Source organism: Mustelus asterias, chromosome 25 (genome assembly GCF_964213995.1).
Source record: "Mustelus asterias chromosome 25, sMusAst1.hap1.1, whole genome shotgun sequence".
NCBI lineage: Eukaryota > Metazoa > Chordata > Chondrichthyes > Carcharhiniformes > Triakidae > Mustelus > Mustelus asterias.
Genome location: NC_135825.1, coordinates 55,200,286 through 55,220,340, shown reverse-complemented (window position 1 = coordinate 55,220,340; position 20,055 = coordinate 55,200,286). Strand labels below are relative to the sequence as shown.

The following is a 20,055-nucleotide window of genomic DNA, read 5'->3' as shown; positions in this document are numbered from 1 at the left end:
TGAAGTCCATGTAGACAACATCCACTGCCTTACCCTCATCAATCATCTTCGTCACTTCCTCGAAAAACTCGATCAAGTTCGTGAGACACGACCTCCCCTTCGCAAAACCATGTTGCCGCTCACTAATACGTCCACTTATTTCCCAGTGGGAATAAATCCTGTCTCGAAGAATCCTCTCCAATAATTTAGCATGGCCAATCATCCTAACCCACACATTTTGGACTGTGGGAGGGAACCGGAGCACGCAGACATGGGGAGAACGTGCAAACTCCACACAGACAGTGACTCAAGCTGGGAATCAAACCTGGGTCCCTGGCACTGTGAGACAGCAATGCTAACCACTGTGCCACCGTGCTGCCACTGTGTTTCAATCAGGAACACACAGTAAGCAGGAACAGCAGCTCCAGCTGTTTGGCCCTCTTCCCAAGCTAGGAATGGAGACCAATCATTGTACCCCAAACACAACGCCCCCCCTCCCACCCCACGCACATCACCACCACCCACAGCAGAGATTGCAAATTGAACTCAGGACCTTCCTTATTCGTATGGATTGATATGACCCGTGGTTTGGAACAATTATCCACCAGGCTAGAGGGGAACTTGTTTCGAATCTCTTAATCAGCACCAACATCACACTTGCTGATAAAAGGTTTCAAACGGCCATTAGAAATGAGACACTTCTTTTAAAGACTGGTTTTTCACAGTGTTTCAGCCACCCCACATCACTATTTTGGATCAAAATGCTAAATACTACAAATGCTGGAAATCTGAAATAAAAACAGAAAATGCTGGAAGCACTCATAGAGTCATAGTCATAGAGGTTTACTGCATGGAAACAGGCCCTTCGGCCCAACCTGTCCATACCGCCCTTTTTTAAACCGTTAAGCTAGTCCCAATTGGCAACGTTTTTTTTCATCAGATTTCTGCATCTGTGGAAAAGAAGGACTTCCACAATCCCAGAACATCCAGATTAATGTCTCTTAAAGTGTGGTCACTGTTGTAATGTAGGCAACCAACTTGTGCAGAATGTTTCATAAACAGCAAAGAGATCAACAGCCGTGTGTACTATCTACAAGATGCACTGCAGCAACTCACCAAGGCTCCTTAGGCAGCACCTTCCAAACCCACAACTGCTACCATCTGGAAAGACAAGGCCAGCAGACACATGGAGGTTGAAACCAAAAGCTCAGCTTTGACAAAGGGTCATCTGGACTCGAAACGTCAGCTCTTTTCTCTCCTTACAGATGCTGCCAGACCTGCTGAGATTTTCCAGCGTTTTCTCTTTTGGTTTCAGATTCCAGCATCCGCAGTAATTTGCTTTTATTTTAGACACAAGGAGGTTCCTCTCCATCTTGACTTGGAAATATGTCGCTGTTCCTTCAGTGTTATTGGGTCAAAGTCCTGGAACCCCCTCTCTAACTGCACTGTGGATGTTTTAGACCACATAGACTATAGCAGTTCAAGAAGGTGGTTCACCACCACCTTCTCAAGGGCAAATAGGGATGGGCGATAGATGCTAGCCTAGCCAGTGACACCCACATCCCATGGATGAATTTTAAAAATTAAATAGCTCTTTTCTTAGTGATGTTGGTTGAGACACAAATATTGGTTGGGAGCCAGGGATAACTCACCTACTCTTAAAATCATAGGAACCCTACAGTGCAGAAGGAGGCCATTCGGCCCATCAAACCTGCACCAACAACAAAAAAAGTGCCATGGGGCCTTTTACATCAACCTTGGAAGGCAACTGGGGCCTCAGTTTACGTGTCATTTGCAAGATAGAAAAAGGAAGGTATAATTCATCGAGTCATCGAGCTATACAGCAAAGAAATAGGTCCATCGGCCCATTGCGTCTTCACCAATCATCAAGCTCCTCTCTATCTTAATCCCATTTTCCAGCACTAGGTCCGAAGCCTTGTATGCTATGGCCTCTCAAGTGTTCATCTAAGTGCTTCTGAGATGCTGTGAAGCTGTTGTGTTCATTCTTCTCTTCTTGACACTTTGAACCTGTCCCAATATCGGCACTGGCTAGCTGGGGTTTTCCCATTCTTCTTTGGAACAATTTAATATTTCCTCCAAAGTTAATTTTAATATTCTCTTTGGTGTGCTTTCTGTTTGCATCATTATTCACCTTCAGCCATATCTGCTTCAATCTCTTGTTTGATTTGTGTTCACTAAAACATGACATCTCTTACCCCGGCAACTCTCTCCAGATTCTACTCTTTTGTTGAGTTCTGATGAAATGCTGCTTCCCTGAAACATTAATTCTATACCTTCCTCTCCCCAAAGGTGCTGCATGACAGGATTCCAGCGGTCCTGTTTCCATTTCACTATTTCCAATGCTAAGTCATGGATAAGCTGCTAGTTCTGGTTCACACCCATGTGCTACATGTCCAGTCCAACAAGCTGCTGATAAGGCAGTGATTAACATCAGTCTGGTGTCTCTTCCACCAGCTAAAATATGCCTTAACAATTCAAACAAATCAGGATGGAGGGAAGGATTAAACTCAGCTTCAGCCTCACTGAAAGTTAAAGATCTCCACAGTGTTAATATTCCTGTTGACGTCATGTTTTACTCAAAGTCTATATTCCTGTGGATTAAACTGTAGAAGATGTTAGGCTATTGAGCCGACCCTGACCTATTTAATCCCAGGTGTAGATTGCTGCAGGTTCTGGAACTCTCTACCTCACAGTATCTTCACTACTCAGAATGCAGCTGTTCAGGTAGGTGGCTCCCCACCACCCAGTCAACGACAATGAGCTCTGGGCAGAACTTTTGGCAAAGAGCAAAGAAAAGTACAGCACAGGAAAGGACCTTTGGTCCTCCAAGCCTGTGCTGATCATGATGCCCTAACTACATTAAAAACAACCATCTGCCCTTACATGGTCCGTATTTTCTCCCTATCCATGTACCCATCCAGATGCCTCTTAAATGTTGCGAATGTGCCTGCTTCCACCACCTCCTCTGGCAGTGCGTTCCAGGCACTCACCACTGTCTGCATGAAAAGCTTTCCCCACACATCTCCCTTAAACTTCCCCCCTCTCACCTTGAACCTGTGCCCCCTTGTAACTGACACTTCCACCCTGGGAAAAAGCCTCTGACTATCCACCCTGTCTCTGCCTCTCATCATTTTGTAGACCTCTATCAGGTCTCCCCTCAGCCTCCGTCTTTCCAGTGAAAACAATCCTAGTTTATTCAACCTCTCCTCATAGTCAACACCCTCAAGACCAGGAAACATTATGGTGAATCTTCTTTACATTCTCTCCAAAGCTTCCAGATCCTTCTGGCAGTGTGGTGACCAGAACTGCACGCAATACTCCAAATGTGTCCTAACCAAAGTTTTATATAGCTACAAAATGATTTCCCAACTCTTGTACTCAATGCCCCAGCTGATGAAGGCAAGCATACCATACGCCTTCTTAATTACCTTGACTACCTGTGTTGCCACTTTTAGGGAACTGTGGACCTGCACGCCCTCTGTATGTTAATGTTCCTAAAGGTTCTGCCATTCATAGTATAATTCACACCTAAATTTGATCCTCCAAAATGCATCACCTCGCATTTGTCCGGATTAAACTCCTTCTGCCATTTCTGTGCCTTTCCAGTAACATCTGCATCCTCAGAATGAATAAAAGTAAACACTTTGGTTTCTGCATTAGAAATCCTTCCTATTGGCCGAGTCTTAGACCCTTGTAGACTCTGTTGATTGACCCTGGCAGTAGATATGTTTCTGATAGTGAGCCCATGTTGACAAACAGGTGGTCTTTGCTCTGACAGACCCACTAGAGATGAGTGACAGCGCAACACTAGCAGTGGCTCCAGTTCAGGCTGCTCACCCCGACAGCTATACTCAGGAGGGAAAATACAGGCCTTGACACCGTCCAGGACAAAGTAGCCCGCTTGATTGGCACCACATCTACAAACATTCAATCCCTCCGCCACCGACGCTCAGTAGCAGCAGTGTGTACTATCTACAAGATGCACTGCAGCAATTCACCAAAGATCCTTAGACAGCACCTTCCAAACCCACGACCACTTCCATCTAGAAGGACAAGGGCAGCAGATACATGGGAACACCACCACCTGCAAGTTCCCCTCCAAGCCTCTCACCATCCTGACTTGGAAATATATCGGCCGTTCCTTCGCAGTCGCTGGTTCAAAATCCTGGAATTCCCTCCCTAACGGCATTGTGGTTCAACCCACAGCGCATGGACTGCAGCGATTCAAGAAGGCAGCTCACTACCACCTTCTCAAGGGGCAACTAGGGATGGGCAATAAATGCTGGCCAGCCAGCGACACCCATGTCCCATGAATGAATATTTTTTTTAAATTGTCACTCCCAAGCCGGCTCAGCAAACCCCACCCGGGAGAAAGTGCCTCTGAAGCTGGATTTTGGCTCCAATGGGGCAGGTGAAAATGGGAGTGGGGGAGGTGACCCCGGAATGAGTGTGGAGGTTGCCTGGTGCAGAGATGCCCTGCCTCAGCGCTCCCGGACTTTGTCCAAAATTGGGGGAAAAGAAGCAACAAAACAAAAAACACCCTTCCATCCCTCACACACTCCCATGCCACCTCATGCTCTCAATCCACCCCATAGCCCTCATATTCCCCATGCCAACCTATGCCCCTCATCCACCCTATGGCACTTTAGTGTCCCTATTCCAACTTAGTGCCAATTCCTGCCACCCCATGCACTCCCTCTTACCCCTTTTGCCCTTACACCCTCCACGTTAACTCACCCAGTATCCTTCATGGACAGACCTCGGGACCCATGCTGAGATTAAACAAAATAAAGTTCTAAGTGTCTATTGCAGACTTTATTTTTTTTTAAATCACCTGTTCATAGAAACCCATTCGCTCAGTTTGCCATCTTTCAACTAAATAATCCCTTATGGACGTAACATATTATTTGTGCTTATGTTTTAAAACAAAAATTTAACTCAAGTGCTTAATCCCTCATAAATACAAACACTGGAATTCAGAGGCCCACTTCAAGATGTCTATAAATAATTGTAGCTGTCAATCAAACTGTGAAGTGACAGGCATCCCGCTGTGATGATGGTAGGTTGTGAAATCAGTCATGCAGCACGAATCTAGTAATGATAAACCTCAGGTTTATGTCAACAGAGAGAGTGGAATAGCAAACAAGCCACTTCTCCAAAGGACTCCACAAAGTTTATTCCGGCTCCCACCAGGACTAATCTGCACACGCCGGCTGGACTTTTCCCGTCCCGCCATGCGAATTGTAGCGGGCAGGACATGGACCCATGCAAAGGTCCATTGATCTTGGGTGGGATTTTCCGGCCTTGGGGCGAGGGTGGCTGGAAAATCCCACCCGTCAAGTTTTCCACTCCTGGCTAATGATAATCAAGTATGACTGGAGGCAGCTGCTATTTTGTGCGGGGAGCTATCTCTGCAGAATGCATGTGTGCAAATCCCGACCTGTTCCCATTTCTGCCCCTGTGAAAATGGTCGGTGCCACGCTCGAGGGTCAGACAGCTGGATTCTGGCCTCCTCTCTCATTGCAAACATCAAGGGCATGATGTTTAAAGAGATAGAACCTCATTCTAAAATGAATTCCTATCGTCCACTACCATCTTTGCTGCCTGACTCAAGTCTGGTTGTTGGCAAGCTGAGAGCTTTAACAGTGGTACCAGATTGAAATTGAGAAAACAAATGCCATCCAATTCCTAAATGTAAAGCTTTTATGATATTTCATTCAATTAACAGCAGCCTTTCATGGATTAGTCTCTGATTCTGGTATATTTAACAGCAATGTGTGAACTGTACAGAGATCATCTAACAGCTCCTAAAAGCTCACGTCTGCTTTATCTACATAAACACACTTAACCAAAGTGAAGCAACTACTTTTACTGTGGTTGTACACCACACAGTTGCAGCAGATACAACACAGGGTAAGTTAAGATTGACCCAATGTCCATCCACTTTACTGACAAACTCCTCAGCTCTGTTCAAAGGTAAGGATCTGTGGTGTAAGTGGAGATGACTGCCTCAGTTCTGTCAGTCTGGGAATCAGAATGGAAACATGTTATGAGACATTAGGCAGCCAGAGTATGTAGACAATTCCAGTTAAGGTTCCCCTGAGATCCAACCTGTTAGAAATTCAACTACAAGAATCCTCACAACTTATTGTGAACTCTTCACTTCACAAGACCCTCTCTTCACCTGTAAAGCATCAAAAGTATGCAAGAAACTACAGGCCTGACAAGAGACTAGAGTTTATAAACCAGAGACTAAGATAACTGTAAAAGTGCATGACCTTTCACAGTATCTAATCTCTGTCTGTTCCCATGTGTGCCCGCGTGCGTGTGTGTGTCAGAACAGGTATGTGTGATATTTTGCTTAATTTGGGGTAAGTGTGTGAGAATAAATAATTTCCTTTATTTTTTAACTCACAAAAGCTTGCTGCTGAATTATTTAATTGGGATACACACTTGAACAGCATCAGAAAAGGCATACCTCTTTCCACGCAAGACATTCTGACCACAGGCAGTAAGAGGGCACATGCATCCTGTCTGTGACAATCAGCCAAGCAAAATAAATTACATTTATCATAGAAACCCTACAGAACAGAAAGAGGCCATTCGGCCCATCAAGTCTGCACCGACCACAATCCCACCCAGGCCCTACCCCCATATCCCACCCGCTAATCCCTCTAATCTACACATCCCAGGACTCTAAGGGGCAATTTTTAACCTGGCCAATCAACCTAACCCGCACATCTTTGGACTGTGGGAGGAAACCGGAGCACCCGGAGGAAACCCACGCAGACACGAGGAGAATGTGCAAACTCCACACAGACAGTGACCCAAGCCAGGAATCGAACCCAGGACCCTGGAGCTGTGAAGCAGCAGTGCTAACCACTGTGCTACCGTGACTAATTTATTAAACATGTGCAACGCAGTTAGATAGAGATGGGAGGTGTGCTGCATCTGCAGGATGTGGGTAGTATTGGAGCGTAACGTGATCCCAGGTAGCCTGCAACTCGAGGAGCTGCAGCTCAGAGTTGCTTAGTTAAAGTCTGAGGTGCAGACATTGCAATGCATCAGGTGCGGGAGAGTTAGGTGGACATTTTGACCCAGGAAGCAGTGACTCCCCTTAGATTAAGAAGTGATCTAAATTTGGTTAGTGGTCAGGAATAGGAGAGTGTCATTATGATGTGCGCAGGTAAGGGGATATTAGGTGCAGTGGTGGAGGTGATTCGGCCTATGCCATTGTCCAAAGGATACAAGGTACTAGCTACCAGTGTGGATGGCAACAAAGACTGTAGGGAGGATGGGAAAATTAATATTAGTAAAGAGAAAGTACTGGAAAAATTAATGTGACAATGATCTGACAAATCTCTTGGTCCTGGCAGTCCTGGGTTTTAAGAGAGGTGGTTGCAAAGAGAGTGGAAGCATTGATTTTGATTTTCCAAATTTCCCTAGATTTTAGAACAGCCCCCATGAATTGGAAGGTAGAAAATATAACCCCGCGGTTGAAGAAAGAAGGAAGAATGAAAACGGGGATCTATAGGTCACTTAACCAAAAGTGAAAATGCTGGAAAATCTCAGCAGGTCTGGCAGCATCTCTAAGGAGAGAAAAGAGCTGACGTTTCGAGTCCAGATGACCCTTTGTCAAAGCTCAGTTAGCCTGACAACTATAGCAGAAAAAATGTTAGAATCTATCGTTAAGACGGTTGTTATGAGGCATTTGTGAAATCTATAGTCTACTGAGTCTGTGTGGTTCTCTCAAAGGGAAATCATGTTTGACAAATCAGTAAGTGCTTTTTGAGGAACTAGCTAGCAGGTAGATAAGGCAGAGCCACTGGGTGCAGTATATTTGGATTCTCAGAAATCATTCAATGAGTTATTGCACAAGAGGCTGTTATACAAGACTAGGGCTAGGGCTTATAGGATTGGAGGTAATATCTTAACATGGAGTGAGGAATTAGTTAACAGACAGAATCAGTGCCTCCGCTATTTAAAATCCGTATTAGTGATTTGCAATAGAAGCAATATGATGTGAGAAAAATCTTTCCCACGCAGCGAGTGGTTTGGGTCTGGAATGCACTGCCTGGATGAGTGGTAGAGACAGCTTCGATTGAAACATTCACGAGGACATTAGATAATTACTTGAATAGAAACAATATGCAGTGGTGCAGGGGAAAGGCAGGGGAATGGAACTTAGTCATCATGTTCATTCGGAGAGCCAGTGCAGATGGGATGGGCTGAATGGCCTCCTTCTGTGATTTGCAGCTTATTCACAGCCTACTTTCCCACCTAACTTTGCATCATCAGCAAACGTAGTTACATAATGCACTTGGTCCCCTGATCCAAGTCGCTCACACAGAAGAATGCAGTTGGCACCTATGCACAATGAAGGATCAAAGTCACAATGAGTGTCATGTCAAGTTAAATGGTCCCTTTACTCAAAGCCTAACTCAAAGCCATAGAGCAGTCTTTACAGTAAGCAAATTAAAGTCACTATCAGATAGATTAATCATAAATTTGGGGCTAAATTATCAGACTATTTGTGTGAGGATGAATTCTCACAGTTTAATTGATCAGGGAGTGAAGTCAGTCGTGAAGCATGTGGGAGCACATTCTCTGATCAAGATAAACTTTGGAAGGGGACAAATACTTCTGTTTAAAATGTATGCTTTTATATCTCCTGGGATACTCCTTGCCTTGTAACTATTATAAGGCAATTTAAGACTGTAATTCTGAAGTTAGTCATACCTGTTTACAGCAACTCATTGCAATTCCTTGACTAAAACTGTAATTGCATTCTTTTCGTTGCTGCATATAACATGTAATTCTATGGAATTATAACAAGACTTTTGTAAGTGCGATGATTACATGGCTGTACCCGATACTTGTAAAGCAGTCCTTGCCACTGGAGGATGTCTCTAATAGGTACAAAAATAGTTTTTGACGTTAAAGCCCTGGTTACAGTGCCTGCTGTAGCAACTGTTAAAACTCTTATAGCCTTTTACTGGGTATAAGAAATTGTTTCCACTGGCTGTCTGTGGTATAAAAAAAAAGTTATAAGCTTTTAACATACTAAGTGTGAATTCGCTTTTTCAGCAATATGGAACTATTTAAGACAAAAATCTCAATCTGTTCAGGAGAATGAAAGGTTCTAGGCAGAAATTCAGTCAGCATTCCTCAAGTATATACCCATTAGTCATAGTTACTTCAGTCCGTCAGAACCTGTTCTTAAATTACATTGTGCTCAGCCTATTAACCCTATCTAACTGTTCTTTTCAGTATCTAATGTGCTGAGTTCGAAAGATTCCATTCAACGTGAGTCAGTTAATTGCGTTTCCGTGTCCCTGGCCCTTTCCAATGATAAGATACAGCCAAGGATTTCTGAAACAATTATTTTTCTACGACACTCTTGTCACATGATCAAAGCAGACCTTGTCTTCTGTTGTAATGGCCGATGTAGGATTTGCGCCCTTCACCCCACAGCAAGAGTTGTGTTGCGCAAAATGGTCCAACATCTGGCTTCTCCACAGAGTTTCATTCTTCCTGTGTGTGATATACTCAAAAGCCAGCCTTGGACAGTTCTGCAACCCAACCATTCTACATGGGAGCACTTTCACTGGTGATTAGGTAACTCAGTTGGCTTGTTCCAGTGAAAAGGTTTTTTTCAGTTTGCCTGTCTTGGTTGGGTAAGTTATAACAGTTTACACCTGGACGGACTGGTGAGGAATTTCACTACAGGGATCAGGAAAAAGCAATTGGCATTGTCAATCTCATTTCCAATCCAAACCATCCAAAGGCTCACACACAGGAGTCGGAGTCCAGCATTCAGCCCCTTGGGCTGTTCCACCATTCAATGTCCTGATCTAGGTCCTGACTCCAGCTGCCCGACTTGGTCTTCTAACCCTTACCAGCCATGCTGTTCTCCATGCCTTTTTCAAAGCTCAAGCTTTGACAAAGAATCATTGAAACGTCAGCTCTTTTCTCTCCTTACAGATGCTGCCAGACCTGCTGAGATTTTCCAGCATTTTCTCTCTCTCCCTTCAGATAACGTCGGTGCTGGTGTGCCTAATGCTCCTGTGATAGGTGTGTTGGGTTATTGTGATATCACTGTGGGTACAGTGTGCTTTCTGGTGGGGCCCGAGGACCTACTTTTAAAATAGAGGTTGCCTCTGCAGCTGTGGGATTCCCACGTGATCCGGACTGAAATTCTGCACCTTAGCGCATGCATTACTCCAGTCTCTCCGAGTTAATACTGGGCCAGGCGAAGGTCAGTCGGAATCACGAGCTGCTTTTTATTCTGCACTAGGCAAAACACACTGAACAATGAGACTGATAAGAGTTCTTCGATACAATCAGTATAGCTTCTATACTGTTAGAAATATAAAGAACATGCGAGTGCGAAGCAATCCCACTGGGAGGCTGAGAAATCTCCATGCAGCTGCGAGCCTGAAGCTTTTGCCTTGCTGAAGCCGCACTGTGCCGATCGGTGAGCAGATGAATGGTGAATACAATGTGTGACTGGAAGTTCTCTCGGAGACACAGACAATGGGAAATTCATGAATTACAGCTAGTTATTGAGCAGGGCAAACGGGTACTGGAATCACTGTCTGATCCAAGGTCCAATGTGGACCATGGCTACTAGTTCGGAGCTGAACAGCCCCTCCCAAGCTCTGGCAACTGCCACTGAGACCAATTACAGCACCCAGCTGAGTTTTTTTGATATGAGTTAACTCTACACAGGGGTTGGAACTCAGGAGCATCACGGTCTGTATGACTTAGCCTCCACATTGATAGTCTGTGCATTTCACCCTTAAGCAGTTTCTGCACAGAAAACCTGGGGGGGGGGGGGAATAAATGGACAAGTAAACAAACTTGTTGTGAAGGGGGGAAAAAAGTAATATTTTGGTTGATCATAAACAAAAAACATGGGAAAAATGAACCAAAACGGGGAATGAGAAGTGTCCTTACTGCATAAATACAACTTTAAAGGGTGGCACGGTGGCACAGTGGTTAGCACTGCTGCCTCAGTGCGCCTGGGACCCGGGTTCGATTCCCGGCTTGGGTCACTGTCTACGTGGAGTTTACACATTCTCCCCGTGTCTGCGTGGGTTTCCTCCGGGTGCTCCAGTTTCCTTCCAAAGTTGTGCGGGTTAGGTTGACTGGCCAAGCTAAATTGCCCCTTAGTGTCAGGGGGACCAGGAGGGTAAATATGTGGGGTTACGGGGATAGGATGGGATTGTTGTCCATTCAAGCTCGATGGGCTGAATGACCTCCTTCTGCACTGTAGGGATTCTATGATTGTATAAATGGAAATTGAGTGTGAGTGCATTGAATTTCATGTCAAACCTTGCCTACGGAAAAGAGGGTTGGAATGGAACGAGAATTGAGAGGTCCTGATGGAATGCATCCCAAGTACTAAAAGAGATGGCGGGGGAAATAGCAACTGCACTAGTGGTAATTTACCAAAATTCGCTGGACTCTGGGGTTGTTCCCGCAGATTGGAAAACAGCAAATGTTTTAGGAAGAAATCAAGGAAGAAATAGCGAGACATCTGGATATAAATTGTCCCATTGGTAAGATGCAGCATGGGTTCATGAAGGAAATTAGTCATGTTTGACGAATTTGGTGGAATTCTTTGAGAACATTACATGTGCAGTGGACAATGGGGAACCTGTGGATGTGGTGTATCTGGATTTCCAGAAGGCATTTGACAAGGTGCCGCACCAAAGACTGCTACATAAGATAAAGGTGCACGGTGTTACGGGTAATGTATTTGCATGGATAGAGGATTGGTTAACTAACAGAAAGCAAAGAGTGGGGGTAAATGGGTGTTTTTCTGGTTGGCAATCAGTGACTAGTGGTGTGCCTCAGGGATCAGTGTTGGAACCGCAATTGTTTACGATTTACATAGACGATTTGGAGTTGGGGACCAAGTGTAGTGTGTCAAAATTCACAGATGACACGAAGATGAGTGTGCAGAGGATGCTGAAAGACTGCAAAGGGATATAGATAGTCTAAGTGAGTGGGTGAGGGTCTGGCAGATGGAGTACAATGTTGGTAAATGTGAGGTCAACCATTTTGGTCGGAATAACAGCAAAATGGACTATTATTTAAATGGTAGAAAATTGCAGCATGCTGCTGTGCAGAGGGACCTGGGTGTCCTTGTGCAGGAATCACAAGGAGTTGGTTTGCAGGTGCAGCAGGTAATTAAGAATCAAATGGAATTTTGTCCTTCATTGCTTGAGGGATGGAGTTTAAAAACAGCGAGGTTATGTTGCAGCTGGTGCTATAAGGTGCTGGTGAGGCCACACCTGGAGTACTGTGTACAGTTTTGGTCTCCTTACTTGAGAAAGGATATACTGGCACTGGAGGGAGTGCAGAGGAGTTTCACTAGTTTGATTCCGGAGTTGAGAGGGTTGGCTTATGAGGAGAGACTGAGTAGACTGGGGCTATACTCATTGGAATTCAGAAGAATGAGGGGAGATCTTATAGAAACATATAAGATTATGAAGGGAATAGATAAGATAGAAGCAGGGAAGTTATTTCCACTGGCAGGTGAAATTAGAACTAGGGAGCATGGCCTCAAAATAAGGGGAAGCAGATTTAGGGCTGAGTTGAGGAGGAACTTCTTCACACAAAGGGCTGTGAATCTGTGGAATTCCCTGTCCAGCTGAGGCTACCTCATTGAATGTTTTTAAGGCAAGGATAGATAAATTTTTGAACAGTAAAGGAATTAAGGGTTATGGTGAACGGGTGGGTAAGTGGAGCTGAGTCCACAAAAAAGATTAGCCATGATCTTATAGAATGGCGGAGCAGGCTCGAGGGGCCAGATGGCCTACTCCTGCTCCTGGTTCTTATGTTCTTATGAAGCAAAATGATGCAACATAAAAGCTGTTTACCTTTCATGATTTTAACCAAATATTTTGCACGAGGCAGAGGGAGAAGAGAGAAAGCGTCAGCAAGTAGGCGCAGACAGAAAGAATAAGTGTACAACAACAATGGCACGGTAGCACAGTGGTTAGCACTGCTGCCTCACAGCATCAGGGACCCAGGTTCGATTCCCGACTTGGGTCACTGTCTGTGTGGAGTCTGCATGTTCTCCCTGTGTCTGCGAATGTTTCCTCCGGGTGCTCCGGTTTCTTCACGTGGTCCAAAAGACGTGCCAGTTAGGTGCATTGGCCGTGCTAAATTCTCCTTCAATGTGCCCGAACAGGCGCCGGAGTGTGGCAACTAGGAGAATTTTCACAGTAACTTCATTGCAGTGTTAATGTAAGCCTTACTTGTGACACTAGTAAATAAACTTTAAATGCTAGAAATCTGAACTAAAAACAGAAAATGCTGGAAATACTCAGATGTTTTTGTCGAGAGGGCAGAGTTGGGAAGAATAGCGTGGAATTTGAATGGAAGGCTGCAGTGCAGAAGATCATCATTCTGCCCACAACAGCTATGGGGGCTCTGTCACAAAGACTCAGGCGACCCTGATTCTTCTCCCTGCTATGAGGTGTGATGGTTGCTGGCTCAACTAGTCCATGTTGTGAAACATTCTTCTGCTCCAACAACTCAACAGTGCAAATTTAATCATTTGAATTATATGTTGCACAACATCTTCTGAGCCAAGGATTATAGCACTAATATTATTAAGGGGATGAGCTGGAAATAATTCTTTTAGTGCGTCTGGATTTGATTTTCTCGGTTTATGTTTGAGTTCAGTTCTATCATATTCAACCTTATTTGTCTTTTAATGTAAACAATAAACAATGTATTTCTCAGAATATACGTGACCTTTAGTCCTTAAAGGGTTAGAAGTTGGGAATGTTGTGGCGAAGCTGATGTACACGACAAGGGGTTTTGTATGAATATCAGATTTAATTTCGTCAGTCATCAAAAGGCTACTGTTGCCTTAATGTGCATTGCTGTGGTTAATATGTATTTTGATCTTTGTTCAAATTCCACATGGCAGTGTTTGCAGAAACCTTCTTCTTATCTGAAGCTGGTGCAGAAACACAACACTGCTGCCAATGATGAGAACCTTCCCCCTACAAGTCTCAAACTGCATTTCCACTCACCTAAAACAAGCGCCTTAATCTTAAAGCCACAAGTTCTGAAACACTGGGGTTATCAAATATCACTGGCAGCATTCTTTAACAAATTATTTATTGCAGTATTCGAAGTATAAAAACAAAGAACAAGATAGAGTCTTTGTCTCCAATATGTGAAGGACTGGCCTGCAGGGGTCTAGAATCATAGAAACCCTACAGTGCAGAAGGAGGCCATTCGGCCCATCGAGTCTGCACCGTCCACAATCCCGCTCAGGCCCTATCCCCACAGCCTCATGCATTTACCCTAGCTAATTCCCCTTGACACTAAGGGGCAATTTTAGCACGGCCAATCCACCTGGCCTGCACATCTTTGGACTGTGGGAGGGAACCGGAGCACCCGGAGGAAACCCACGCGGACAGTGCAAGCTCCACACAAACAGTGACCCAAGCCGGAAATTGAACCCGGGTCCCTGTGAGGCAGCAATGCTAACCACTGTGCCACCCTGCCGCCCGTCTAGCCAGAACTAAATCATTGCCACAACCTCTAAAGTACACTTTCTATTCTCATCACAATTTGTCCTGCTAAGATTGATTGTATTCAAACCTGCAGAACGTGTTGTCCCGTTCTACACAAGGAAGCCTTTCACACAGCTATTTGGTCATCATGGTAGCCATTTTGAAGCGAATATCAACATTTCAGTCACATGGTCGCTGAAAGACCTTCTGAGCACTTGTAGCAATAGCAGCCTAAACATTCGACATGCATGCCAAACTCAAGGTCAATATAAATTCCACTTATTTTAAAAACAGTGCAGAAATTAAAGTGCTGAGCTTGGGGTCTTTCATTTTAAAGTGATCACCACAACACATAACAAAACAGCGGAACAATGGAGTCTTTCACTCTGCTAGCACACTCTGAAATACTTCAGCACTCTCATTAAACTGAAAAATGCAAACTTAATGTTTCTCCAAATTAAGCTGCAGAAAAAAACTCCCACATTTTTGCTTTTAAAAGGGTGATAAGAGCTTCAAAGGATGTCCAGGTGTTTCTCATAACCCATGTGTTAACTGGATTGCAAGGATTGTGAATTGGAGTGGCGTGATAACATATCACATTCTACGAACTTGGGCCACTTGGCCTCTTGTGCTGTGTGTGTGTGGAGCTCATGTGTATAAACGGTGAGTTGGCTGAAAGGACAAGTACAACAAACACTGAGCATTGGCAAGAACACTGGTGCCAGGAAACAATGGTAAAGACTGCCGGGTTGTGGTTAAAGCCCAGTAGCTCTGCTGATGTACCACAGGAATGGGAATCTGCTCCCCATCCATGTCTACATGGGACCACGACTTCCATGGAACTCTTCGGGCATGATCGTCCCGGCCGCTCACTCCACGCTCCCGCTACAGCGAGAATTTGATGCCCAGCCAAATTCTCCATTCACTGCAGCGGGACTGGGATAATCCCGCCGGCGTGAACAGTGGTACACTCTGACCTTTATTCCTTCAGGGGATTTATAGGAGAACAATAGACACGGTAACTGTTACCAAACCAGACTTTAAAGAACAGTTCATGCTACCCATCGCAAGCTGATTAATGCGAAGCAACTTTCTTTCATATTCCTCCAACTTTGGAACCGACTAAAATTTGGTGCAAAGTACAATTTTCTAACAGTAATAGAATAGGATAGGATTATACATGGGACAAAAACATCTCATGATAAGTACTAAGAAATTGATGACAGTTTGAGCTGGATTAGTTTACTGATGTGTTCATGAGATTGAATTGGGTACAAAAGGCTCTCACAGAATCATATAGCACAAGAGGCCATTCAGTCCGCATATCTATGTTGCCCCTTTGAAAAGAACATCCAGTTGGTACTGTTCTCCTGCTTTCTCTATGCTCTGTTAATATTTCCATTCCAAATAAATTTTGAATTCCTTTGCAAAAGTACGGCTGAATCTGCTTCTGTCACCACCTTTATCCACTCTGCCTTATTCCCCTTTCAGAACTGTGACGAGGGTGGGGAGAGGTGGCTTGGCACATCAGTGTCATATCCCATGGGTTTGCTGCAAACTTGTAGCTTTGCAAAGCAAGACCCATGACAGCATGGTTCTGTATCATCAGAAGATGCTGAGAGGAAAGCAGGTACTCTCTCAAAGGGGAAAATACCCAAATAAGTCAATGGCTGACCTAGGTCACTGTCATGTATCTCTCTCGGGCTCAAAGTACCATTATCAGGGGTAAGTAAATCTGCCCAAAAGTGGAGCCCGCTTGATTGGCACCACATCTACAAACATTCAATCCCTCCACCACTCAGTAGCAGCAGTGTGTACTATCTACAAGATGCACTGCAGCAATTCACCAAAGATCCTTAGGCAGCACCTTCCAAACCCACGACCACTTCCATGTAGAAGGACAAGGGCAGCAGATACATGGGAACACCACCACCTGCAAGTTCCCCTCCAAGCCTCTTGCCATCCTGACTTGGAAATATATCGCCGTTCCTTCGCTGGGTCAAAATCCTGGAATTTCCTCCCTAACGGCATTGTGGTTCAACCCACAGAACATGGACTGCAGCGATTCAAGAAGGCAGCTCACCACCACCTTCTCAAGGGGCAACTAGGGATGGGCAATAAATGCTGGCCTAGCCAGCGACGCCCGTGTCCCACGAATGAATTTTTAAAAGAATGATGGGTGAGAAATGCAAATTGTGTGTGTGTGAAGGGGTATGTTCGTGAAATAAAAACGTGAAGTGATTGGTCCAGAGTGTTCTGTTACACAGCCTTGAAGAGCTTAAAGCGCTAACTTGGCTCAGTTGAGACCTCCGACTCCTGCTCAGTCGAGGGGCCAGTATTCTTTTTTGGGTAATCCAGCTTGTAGTGAGGTACAATAGGATAGTGCGAATGTCCTGCTTTCTGCACATGGAACACTAAATTCAGTTGATGGACCATTTCTCAGGATATAGTCTCTTTCTCCTGTCTCACAGCCACATCATCAGGGGAGCTGGTGCCATAGCGGTGTTGTCACTGGATTAGTATTCCAGAGGCCCGGGAGAGCCAGATGTGAATCTCACCAGGGGTGATGGTGAAATTGTAATCCTTGTACACAGACTGGAATGGTCTGGGATGCCAGACTCCAGTCTGTTCATTTCTGGTCAAGTATTCAGAATCAACATGATATGAAATCACAGAATCCTAAGTGCAGAAGGAAGCCATTCGGCCCATCGAGTCTGCACCGACCACAATCCCACCCAGGCCCTATCCCCATAACCCCATTCATTTACCCTAGCTAGTCCCTCCTGACGCTAAGGGCCAATTTAGCATGGCCAATCCAGCACAGTGGGAGGAAACTGGTCCACCTGGAGGAAACCCACGCAGACACGGGGAGAATGTGCAAACTCCACACAGATAGTGACCCAAGCCGAGAATCAAACCCGGGTCCCTGGCGCTGTGAGGCAGCAGTGCTAACCATTGTGCCACTGTGAAAATGCTCATGGGAGCTGTGGAAATTTCCAAGGTTTACTGAAATTTGAATTCAATAGAATGGAAAATCTAATGATGACCATGAAACCATTGTCGATTGTGGTTAAAAACCCATCTGGTTCACTGATGTCCTTGAGGGAAGGAAATCCGCTGCCCTTCCCTGGTGTGGCTGACTTGCGATTCCAAGCCCACAGCAATGTGGTGTCTGACTCTTAAATGAATCACAGAATCCCTACAGCGCAGAAGAGGCTATTCGGCCCATCATGTCTGCTTTGACTCTCTGCCAGAATATTTTACCCAGGCCCTCTCCCCACCCTAACCCTGTAACCCCACCCACTTATCATGGTTAATCCATCTAATTACACATCTCACACATCCACTAAGGGGCAATTTAGCGTAGCCAATCCACCTATCCTGCACATCTTTGGATGGCAATTAGGGATGGATAAACCAATAAATCCCATATCCCACGAATGAATAAGAAAAATAGAAATCCTGTACGGTGCAGAGTTGATGAGTCACTGCCAAAATGCCACTGATAAGGGATGCCACAAATTAACAGAATTCATCCCATAGAACCCCCTCACATAAACATAGAGTGGTTCAGATTTACCAAACTGCCTTTTGTACAAATTCACTCATCCCCGGTCCCCTCGCGACGGAGTAAAAACTAACAGGATCCACCTACCTCCACAGTGCGTCAGGCCATATAACGTGTAACCTTTGTGGCAAAAGCATTCGAAGCTGCCAGGGGAGTTTACACAGATGTGATCACATGTCCTGTCAAAGGAGCATTCATCGATATCTAAAAACAATAAAGAGAAATAAATCACGGAACAGCACATAAGTCTGGGCTGGACATCCCAAATTGTTGCAAAGGATTAGTGTACAACCAGAAACACATCGCAGATGTGAGCAGCAAATATCGAATCTACTAATAAGCACAAATTGCAAAAAGGACTTACCATTGATTCAAAGATGCTAAACCAACCGTTTGTTCATTGAAGGTCTGGAAAATGGGCACTGAGTGCTGAATATAGCACGACACAAAAATGGAAACTATTTCTCTTGTTGCCAATGCCTGAAGCAGCTGCACATCTAAACCTGCTTCTCCTTTCAGCTAAATAACCCTCTCCCTACCTTCCCTCGGCCCAACTCAGATTCTTCCATCGCAGCTCCCAAACCTTCAGCCAAGCATCAATGACGAGACAGAGTACAGGAATGAGATAGAGAATCTGGTGAACTGGTGCGGCAACAATAATCTCTCCCTCAATGTCAACAAAATGAAGGAGGTAGTCATCGACCTCAGGAAGCGTAGAGGAGAACATGCTTCTGTCTACATCAATGAGGACGAAGAAGAAAGGGTTGAGAGCTTCAGGTTTTTAGGTGTCCAGATCACCAACAACCTGTCCTGGTCCCCCCATGCCAACTCTATGGTTAAAAAAGCCCACCAACGCCTCTACTTTCTCAGAAGACTAGGGAAATTTGGCATGTCAGATACGACTCTCACCAACTTTTACAGATGCACCATAGAAAGCATTCTTTCTGATTGTATCACAGCTTGGTATGGCTCCTGCTCCGTCCAAGACCGCAAGATACTACAAAAGGTCTTGAATGTAGCCCAATCCATCACGCAAACCAGCCCCCCATCCATTGACTCTATCTACACTTCCCACTGCCTTGGCAAAGCAGCCAGCACAATTAAGGACCCCATGCACCCCGGACATTCTCTCTCCCACCTTCTTCCTTCGGGAAAAAGATACAAAAGTCTGAGGTCACGTACCAACCGACTCAAGAACAGCTTCTCCCCTGCTGCTGTCAGACTTTTGAATGGGCTTACTTTGCATTAAGTTGATCTTTCTCTACACCCTAGCTATGACTGTAACACTACATTCTGCACTCTCTCCTTTCCTTCTCTATGAACGGTATGTTTTGTCTGTATAGCGCGCAAGAAACAATACTTTTCACTATATGTTAATACATGTGACAATAATAAATCAAATCAAATCAAATCAAATCAAGGAGCATCACTGCCAGGACACAGAGGGTGGTGAGTGTTTCGAACAAGCTGCCAGAGGTGGTAGTAGAGGCGGGTACAATTTTAAAAAGCATTTGGACAGTTACACGGGTGAGATGGGCATAGAGGGATATGGGCCAAACGTGGGCAATTGGGACTAGCTTAGTGGTTAAAAAAAAGAGGTGGCATGGACAAGTTGGGCCGAAGGGCCTGTTTCCATGCTGTAAACCTCTATGGCTCTAGAACAAAGGGGTCAATGATGCCAAAAGCAGTTGAATGGATCTCATATTCCATGGTCAGGATTTTCAAAGTGCCTCAGGATTGGGACCCAGTGTAGGCGCAGTTTCAAAAATCACACTCCCAGATGTCACCTTGGGATTCCTGATGTCTCTGGGGCAATTTTCAAAGGGTAATGGAGGGGATGGGGGGGAGAAAACTGGAAACCTGCTTGCCATAAATTAACAGCCCACATAGTTCCTTGAAGAATTTGTTAAAGACTTCGTACTGTGCATGTTAGTACACAAC

At 44.9% G+C, this 20,055-nt stretch overlaps 1 protein-coding gene across 3 annotated transcripts in view; it reads right to left on the bottom strand.

The window, feature by feature from the left end:
• The window catches only part of LOC144479192 (signal peptide, CUB and EGF-like domain-containing protein 3), a 399,824-nt gene that overhangs the window by 46,539 nt on the left and 333,230 nt on the right, over positions 1–20,055 (bottom strand). For all 3 annotated transcript variants that reach the window (XM_078197827.1, XM_078197828.1, XM_078197829.1), the window contains one exon: positions 18,202–18,318. In XM_078197827.1, the coding sequence (XP_078053953.1) occupies positions 18,202–18,318 (117 nt within the window). The remainder of the gene's footprint in view (positions 1–18,201; positions 18,319–20,055) is intronic.